This window comes from Chiloscyllium plagiosum, chromosome 15 (assembly GCF_004010195.1).
Source record: "Chiloscyllium plagiosum isolate BGI_BamShark_2017 chromosome 15, ASM401019v2, whole genome shotgun sequence".
NCBI classification, from domain to species: Eukaryota; Metazoa; Chordata; class Chondrichthyes; order Orectolobiformes; family Hemiscylliidae; genus Chiloscyllium; species Chiloscyllium plagiosum.
In genome coordinates this window covers 46,511,946-46,520,884 of record NC_057724.1, presented here as the reverse complement: position 1 = coordinate 46,520,884, position 8,939 = coordinate 46,511,946, and the positions used below count along the sequence as shown (strand labels likewise).

The 8,939-nt window shown below is 38.2% G+C and overlaps 1 protein-coding gene across 1 annotated transcript in view; it reads left to right on the top strand.

The window, feature by feature from the left end:
• Window positions 1–1,069: 1,069 nt before the first annotated feature.
• Window positions 1,070–8,939, top strand: part of zc3h12b (zinc finger CCCH-type containing 12B) — a 93,122-nt gene continuing 85,252 nt past the window's right edge. Inside the window, exon 1 of the mRNA XM_043704839.1 lies at window positions 1,070–1,479. Coding sequence (XP_043560774.1) covers window positions 1,309–1,479 — 171 coding nt within the window. The 5' untranslated portion in view covers window positions 1,070–1,308. The remainder of the gene's footprint in view (window positions 1,480–8,939) is intronic.

The window sequence follows — 8,939 nt, the reverse complement described above, 5'->3', positions numbered from 1 at the left end:
CCTATATTTTGCATTAAAGTCACTAGAATGGGACTTGAGTCTATAAATCTTCTAATTTTTTAGACGTGTGCTGTCTAAGCAAGGCTGATTGAAAGTCACAGGATGCTATATGAGAAAACCAAAAAGTTCTTTGACCAATCTTCTTGAGTCAAACAATGCAACCAAAAACTATCATTTGACTATCATTGCACTGTTGTTTCTGAATCTTGCTCGACATGAATAATGGTTGCAATTGTATAACAGTAGTCAATGAATTTTAAAATAACCTTTATACGTGAAACAAAATGTTTCTGTGAATATAAATTAAAACTTAAGAATTTGTTTCCAGATGAAAAACATATATCTTTGTAAATCCTGCTTTCCCCCAATCATGCTTTTTTCAATGTTTCAAGATTGACTTATTCTACGCTGGTTTATACTTGAATTATTATGATATGAAATTTATCGATGTATTCCAATACAGTAGCGCCTCGACTTACGACTGAATCAATTTTTCCCATTGTTCGGATAGCATAAGAATGCTTGGACGTAGCAACGAACGATGTTCATAGCGCACGCGCCAAAGACGAACTGAATGAGATCACACGGGGCCCGAGAGTTTTGCATTCAAAATGTGTGTAGCAAAGCAGAACAATGAAACCACGTGGTCGCACATGGGCATTTTGCGTTCGTACCTTGAATTTTGCACGTACGTTGAAGCAAAATTTTACGTACAATCCTGTTTGTAAACCAATTTGTTCTAGAACGGGGTCGTTCGTATGTCGAGGCGCTACTGTACTTTGATTAAGTAGAGATTGAGAATCTGTGTATACAGTTTATGAAAAGAACCACAACAATTCAATGCTAAGGTATGATATAAAATGCATAAATGCACAAATGTGGACATTTTTATTTTGTTAATATACAATTTATAAATCATAATTAATTTTTAATTGACATTTAAATATAATTCCAGGTATTGGAGCAAGCCAATGGCCAAGCAAAATGGGTAAGTCAATAGATGGAGTTGTAAACAAATAGGCAAACGAAGCACATTTTGAGCCTGTAGAGGGAAGTGTCGAGTATTGAAGGAAATAGAGAAAGAGAGAAAAGAGACGCAGGATCATGAACGAGCGAGGTAGCAGTGAGGCGAAGAGGAGGAGGAGGAGGAGGAGGCAGAGGATCAGCCGTTTCCTGCTGTAGGTCTAACGGAGCAGAGGAGTTTGGGTTGGGGGGGGGAGGGGGGGTCGATTCCGGATCTGTACTCCGGACTGTCACCCTTTGAAGAAAACACGGCCCGGTTTACGGAATCGAGGTCAGGGGAAGAGAATGCTGGATTTCGTGATCCCACTGAGTGCCAGCGGTAGGCTGGAGAACCTCATCCCTCACATAGAGAGGCTCTTCAGGGTGAAGATCAGCGCTGGGCCTGCGGCAGAGAGCAGCAGATGGGTCCATATAGAGCAGGCAGCAGAGACACAGGAGGGGCTCAGGAAAGCAAAGGTGAGTGTGTACCCCCCCCCACCCAACCCCATATATATGTTTATACATACACTAAAACTGACCTTAGTTGGTTATTCCTTTTAATTCTCCCATTTTTATGTATCTGAAATGGTGTGCCAAGGTTTGAGGACGAGGGGGAGAAAGAGAGAGAGAGAGATCTGAAACTGCACTTGTTGCTATGAGACGCACAAATAGCACCACCAGGGCCTTTTGTGCTACATAAATCATCCAGGCCTTTGCTTTCGGTTGATGTTGGATTTGGGGCTTTGCACTTGAGCTGGAGGAATAGATAATGAATGTAGTGAAATAAAAGTACTTGCTTTTTATTAGGATAAAGGTAAATATTTTGATATAACACTACTTATTTTAATACAACACTGCTGATTTTGTATCTGTTTCAGGGTTTGTTATGAAATTATAAAAAATGAGCATTAGAAACATCTATATTTTAGTTTAGTTACATGTTTTATATACCAGAAGGGGGTTGAAATTTTGAAATGCCATAATTAATTGTAGTGTTTTAACTAACAAATAGTTTGACTATAGCACTGAAACAGCTCATTACCCTGACTCCTTTTGATTGCTAATTTTTCTTTAAAAGGTGTTTGAAAAATAATACTGAAGGTTTACAATTTGGCTATGAGTTTTGTATTAACTTTCAAAATGTAAAATTCAAACAACAAATTTGATATTAAAACATGAAGTAGACAATAGCTTGCTTCATCAATCAATAGATAAAGGGAGAGAGATTCTGGGAGATGAATACAATTACATTACACTATTGCTAAGAACTAAGTAATGGAATTTTTTGCTCAAGGGGTAATTTTCTTCAAAGCCTGAGGATAAGGTGATTTACAAGCATTTGAATATGTTTTTACAGTTGTTCCTGCAATTTATAAAACAAATCTCAGCTGTTGTTGAAACAATACTAAGTTAAATAGACAATATTCTAATTATTCTGGTATTTATACAGTAGCATCAATTGAAGCATTGACACATTTTGTCAGTGATACAAAACTATACATTGTAGTTTCCATTGTTCACTGGAGACTATATATAATTTCATTGAGTGTTCTTACACCAGTGATGGTAAAAAAAATTATCTAAAAGTAGCAAAGAGTAAATCTTTTACTACTATTATAATTTGAAAATAAAGTTGGTATTCTTAACTGTGGACAATAAAACATATTTTAGGTCTGTGATCAGAATATATGGTACGTGAATATTCAGTGTGGAATTCTAAAAGATCCAATGTTCTAAGAATGTATTTGAAATAGATCAAGAAGCTTATTACAAATTCAAATAGATGACTGTGTGTATTGGAACTTAACTATAGCATTGATCAAAGTGTAATTTTATAATAAGAGTTTATCATTTCTAAGATTTAATTGTACTAAATCTAATTTTTGTTTAAAGCAACTACAGCAATAGGTCTTCTTAAGTATAACATGCAATGGCCCATTGAGAAATAAAGATGAAGATCTATAGTGCAGAACACCACTGAGATTCAAAAAAAAAGAAAAATTCAGATCAGGATTTGATTAAGCCACACAAAGCTTGTGTTTAAATGCTTGAGTATTGTGAGAGGAAGTCTGTGTTTTAATATCCTGTGTAAGAATAAAGTATAGACTGCATGCTAAGGTATGAATACTGATCTTTGGCAGACAGTTTTAAATAATTTTTAATACAATCTTTTTTTAATAGCCTCTGTACGTTGACTACAATGAAGACCTACGACTGATTTCCTTTTTATTGAAATTCTTTTTTCTTAAACAGCACACCTTTGTTTAAAGCAGATAAGTGCTGTACTCTCTGAATTAAATAGTGGAAACATGTATTATTTCTTAGATTTTTTACCTTGCAAAGTGCTCAATTCTTGTAAAGTGTTTGGCTGTGCTGAGTGTAAATTTTTGAAACAGTGTTTGATTTGCTATGTATTACATTTTATTGTGAAAGGTATAAACAGCAATATTATTTGTCTTAATGTACTTTTGTTCAGAAATATCTTGAAAATCATTTGTAAAGTAGTATGTATACTTTATTGTTTTAACATATTGATTATTAATAATTAATAATTTATTGGCTATTCTGGGAATCATAATTTGGCAAAAACAAAATATTTTGGATCATGGAAAGAGAAACAAAACTCTCCAAATTTACAAATTTTCAATCTTCAAACGTAGAAGTAATCACAAAGATTTGTGGTGAGATTGCATTTTGAAATTATAAGCAAAAATCACCGATTTCTTTTCCAACAGCCTTGAGGGCAGAGTAGTGGATGTGATCTATACAGACTTCAGTAAGGCTTTGAGAAGATTTGTAGCTCAAGTTGAGGTTCTGGATGTAGGTTTGCTCACTGAGCTGGAAGGTTCATTTCCAGACATTTCGTCACCCTACTAGGTGACCCTCTCTCACTAGTATCCTTACATACAGATAAGAAAGGACACCATTTTGACTGGGACAACACATCCATCCGAAGATAAGCCAAACAGAGACACGCGTGAGAATTCCTAGAAGCATAGCATTCCAACCAGAACTCTATCAACAAACACATCGAGTTAGACCCCATTTACCACCCGCTGAGAAAAAGAACAGGAAATGACATCACCACAGGAAATGACATCACCAACCAAAGAAATCCAAACATATAAATAGAAAGCAGGAAACATCAGCAGTGCTTTGCCCGGCAACCCACTGAAGATGTTATCTAGTAGGGTGACGAAACATCTGGAAATGAACCTTCCAGCTCTGTGAGCAAACCTACATCCACATGCTTAAGTAAGAAGTTCGACAAGGTACCTCATGGGAGACTGGTTAGCAAGATTACATCTCCTGGAATATAGAGAGGTCTAGCTATTTGGATACAGAACTGGTTCGAAGCTAGAAGAGAGAAGGTAGTGGTGGAGGGTTGCTTTACAGACAGGAGGCCTGTGATCAGTGGTGTGCCACAGGATCAGTGCTGGGTCTACTGCTCTTTGCCATTTATATAAATAATTTGGATGTAAACATAAGAGTTAGTAAGTTTGCAGATGACACCAAAATTGGAGATGTAGTGGACAGCGAAGAAGGTTATCTCAGAAGGCAACAGGAACTTGATCAGATGGGCCAATGGGCTGAGGAGTGGCAGATGGAGTTTAATTTGAATAAATGTGAAGTGCTGCATTTTAGAAAATCACATCTTAGCAGGACTTATACACTTAATGGTAAGGTCCAGGGAAGTGTTGCTGAACAAAGAGACCTTGGAGTGCAGGTTCATAGCTCCTTGAAAGTGGAGTTGCAGATAGATAAGATAGTGAAGAAGGCGTTTGGTATGCTTTCCTTTATTAGTCAGAGCATTGAGTATAGGAGTTGGAAAATCATGTGACTGTACAGGATGTTAGTTAGGCCACTTGTGGAATATTGCGTGCAATTTGGTCTCCTTCCTATTGGAAAGATGTTATGAAACATGAAAGGGTTCAGAAAAGATTTACAAGGATGTTGCCAGGTTTGGAGGACTTGAGTTATAGGGGCAAGCTGAATAGGCTGGGGTTGTTTTCCCTGTAGAGTCAGAGGCTGAGGGGTGACCTTATAGAAGTTTATAAAATCATGAGGGGCATGGATAGAATAAATAGACAAGGTCCTTTTCCTGGGGTGGGAAGTCCAGAACTAGAGGGCATAGGTTTAGGGTGAGAGGGGAAAGATACAAAAGGGACCTAAGGGACAACTTTTTCAGAGTGGTGCGTGTATGGAATGAGCTGCCAGAGGAAGTGGTGGAGGCTGGTACAATTACACCATTTAAAAGATATATGGATGGCTATATGAATAGGAAGGGTTGAAGGTGATATGGGTCAAGTGCTGGCAAATGGGACTAGATTAGGTTAGGGTGAGGCTTGAAAGGGTCAGCATCTGGTCGGCATGGACAAGTTGGACTAAAGGGACTGTTTCTGTGCCGTACGTGTCTATGACTCTAAATCTGATCTTTCCTGCAACTAATATAGAGTCATAGAATTTTACAGTACAGAGACAGCCCCTTCAGTCCAACTTCTCTACAATGACCAGATATCCTAACCTAATCTAGTCCCATTTGCCAGCACTTGGCTCATATCCCTCAAAACCCTTCCTATTTATGTACCCATCTGGTGCATTTTAAATGTCATGATTGTACCCACTTCCACCATTTCTTTTGGCAGCCCACTCTGTGCACACACCATCCTCTACATGGAAGAAGTTAGTTTACAAGCAGCCTGAGTAACTTCCCGTCGTGCCTATTCCACTGTCCAACTTTATGTATTACAACTTTTATTTTAACATCTTGCATTTGTCTCTTTGAATTTAGCAGATCTTCAGATTTAATATGATCGCTTTTAACTGTTCTTTCTCACCATTGGATAAATCTTAAATTTTCTTTGTAAATTTTGTGGTCTTGTAATATGAAAGAGAATTTTTTATCGTGTATATGTCACACTCGTCAATATTTGTTACGAGCTAATCATCTTTCACTAACTTGCTTGAATACTTTTCTAAGAGATCGGATTGATGACGGTAATGCTAATACTGAGTGCAAGCAGTTCCATTAAGCATTGGATAAAGTGTTATGCAACTGATTTGTAAGCAAGTTCAAACTCATGGAATAAAATAACATTTGACAGGGGTATTCAAAACTGAGAAGTGTGGGCACTGTATTTCTGGAGAAACTGTTCTCATTGGTGTAATGTTTAAGAATGAGTAGGCATGGATTTGAGTAATTTCTGTACAGCAAGTAGCTAGAATGGGGTGCTTGAATGTGCAGTGGAAGCAGGTTCAATTGAGGTTTTCAAGATTCGATCACAAACTGAAAAGGAAACATGCAGGGCTATGGAGAGGGCAGTGGGTGTCATGAGATGAATTGTTCCTGCAGAGGACCAGCACTGACACAACAGGCTGAATGGCTTCCTGTGTTGAAACAATTCTACAATTCTGTTTTGTCTCCAAATAATTTGCCTCCTTTTTTTTTAGTCATTCCCGAGCATGTGTTATGTCGTGCCCTTAAAAATGTAGGGTGTTACTTTGAGGAATAGTGCATTTTCTGTTTCAGGCATCCAATGCCCATATCAACACTACTTAAGTCATTAAAGTCCTCTTTCACAACAATGTGGCACAGTTTTGGTCTTGGAAGAGCCCCTTCTTTTGTATTATTGTTCTATCTGATTTCTATTTGTAATGCCAGATTCTGGCTACGAATTCCATTTTAGTGGCAGTTTTATGCTTGAGTTCTGTGCTTGTAGAAACTAGGCCAACAGACAAAGCAGACTATTAGTAAAGAATGGATTTGAAACCAGGCAACACCTGAACAAGAGTCTTTACCTAACTTGCTACCTTTTCAAATTGCCCAAAGTAGATCATTCCTTGTCAGCGGGCATCAAAAAATTGGGCAGTGTTATTACAGGTTGACAGACAAATTTCAAAGTCTTGTAAAAGCAAGTGATTAAATTGGCATGTACCTTGGTGACTAAAAGAAAGAAAAAGAGGTGTAAAGGGAGGGATATCGACTGTGATCAGGGAGAGTGGGAGGACAATGAGCATAGGGCACGCATCCCAATAAAGCTCCCAATAACTGCTATGAATGATTCCATCAGCGGCAGACCCTTCTTGCCTTGTCTATATGTGAGGAAGAGATACTATTAAAATCAGACCAAGATAATCTAAATTGTTTATAACCTATATCATTATTTCATGTATAAATTGGGGTTGTTGTTCATTCCTGGTAACTGTTGATTTTTCTAACCTATATTTTCCTAATCTGTAAGGTTAGGCAGATTGAGACCATTGCAGAGGACTTTGTGTATTCTGTAGATTTTAAAATTCTTTTTCTTCCTATCATCTCTCCTGAAAATGCAAGTTCAATAATTTCACAGATGCCAACTACACAATCTTGGTAGCCACATCACAACGGGATATTTATCTATTACTCCTGTGCTGTGCCAGTTCCTCAGTTAGAGATATCTACTCTAATCACATTTCCTTGCCCTTTGTGTCAATTCATACTATTTTCAGATACTTTATTCTGTTTTCTTTTAAATGATGTTTTGGTCTCTGCCTCCTTTTATACGGTTGTTGTAAAGCAGTCTAGTCTTTGGTGCAAAAGTTCTCCATAATTCTTATGACCCTTGTCCTTTATTACCAATGTGCCAAATACAAGGAATAGTCCTTCACTGTCCTGTAATTTTGAAAACTCTATTAGATACTTTTCAAAAATCCTCTATTCTGACTAAAATACTGCAATGATAGTCACAATCTTTTATTATCCTGTAGCGAAAGTCACTTTTCACTTTTCCTTGCCTGTGGCTCTGATACTCTCCCTTTTAGGGAGTTGAACACTATCTGCAGTACATGAACTTAAGTACACGAGCAACCATCCCAACACACACAAACGAAGCTGTATCAGAATACTATTCCAACAAGCTACTACACACTGCAGCACAGGCGAACTTTGGAAAACAGAGGAGAACCACCTGTACAACATATTCAAGAAAAACGGATACTCAAATAATACAGTGCACAGATTCCTCAAAAACAAACCATGACAAGCAGACCAAACACAGCCAGAAACCCTAATCACCTTACCATGCATCAAAGAAGTTTCAGAAATGAGGGCCAGACTACTAGGACCCCTCGGAATCCTAGTAGCACACAAACCCACCAACACTCTCAAACAAAAACTAACAAACTTAAAAGACCCAGTACAACCCATGGACAAAACCAACGTCATCTACAAAAATCCATGCAAGGACTGCCACAAACACTATGTAGGACAAACAGGAAGAAAGTTAGCCACCAGGATACACGAACACCAGCTAGCCACAAAAAGACATGACCCTCTCCCTACACACGGATGTAAAAAACCACCAATTCGACTGGGACAACACATCTATCCTGGGACAGGCTAAGCAAAGACATGCCAGAGAATTCCTAGAGGCCTGGCACTCCAACCACAACGCCATAAACAAACGCATAGATCTAGATGCCATCTATCAACCACTCAGAAAACGAACAGGAAATGACATCACCATATACCCCAGGAACCTCATCCAGGAGAAAGATATAAATCAAAAGCAGGAGACAACAGCTTCGCTTCACTTGGAGGTCACCACTGATGTTACCTAGCCAGGTAATGAAACATCTGGATATCAAACCTACAGCTCAGCGAACAAACCTACACTCTAAACCTCTTAAACTCCAGGTGTTTTTCAATTTTAGCCTGGTGAGCATGACCTCAGTGGTGGGCAAGTTGTTGGAGGAAATCCTGAGGGACAGGATGTAGATGTATTTGGAAAGGCAAGGACTAATTAGGGATAGTCAGCATGGCTTTGTGCGTGGGAAATCGTGTCTCACAAACTTGATTGAGTTTTTTGAAGAAGTAACAAAGACGATTGATGAGGGCAGAGCAGTAGATGTGATTTATATGGACTTCAGTAAGGTGTTCGACAAGGTTCTCCATAGGA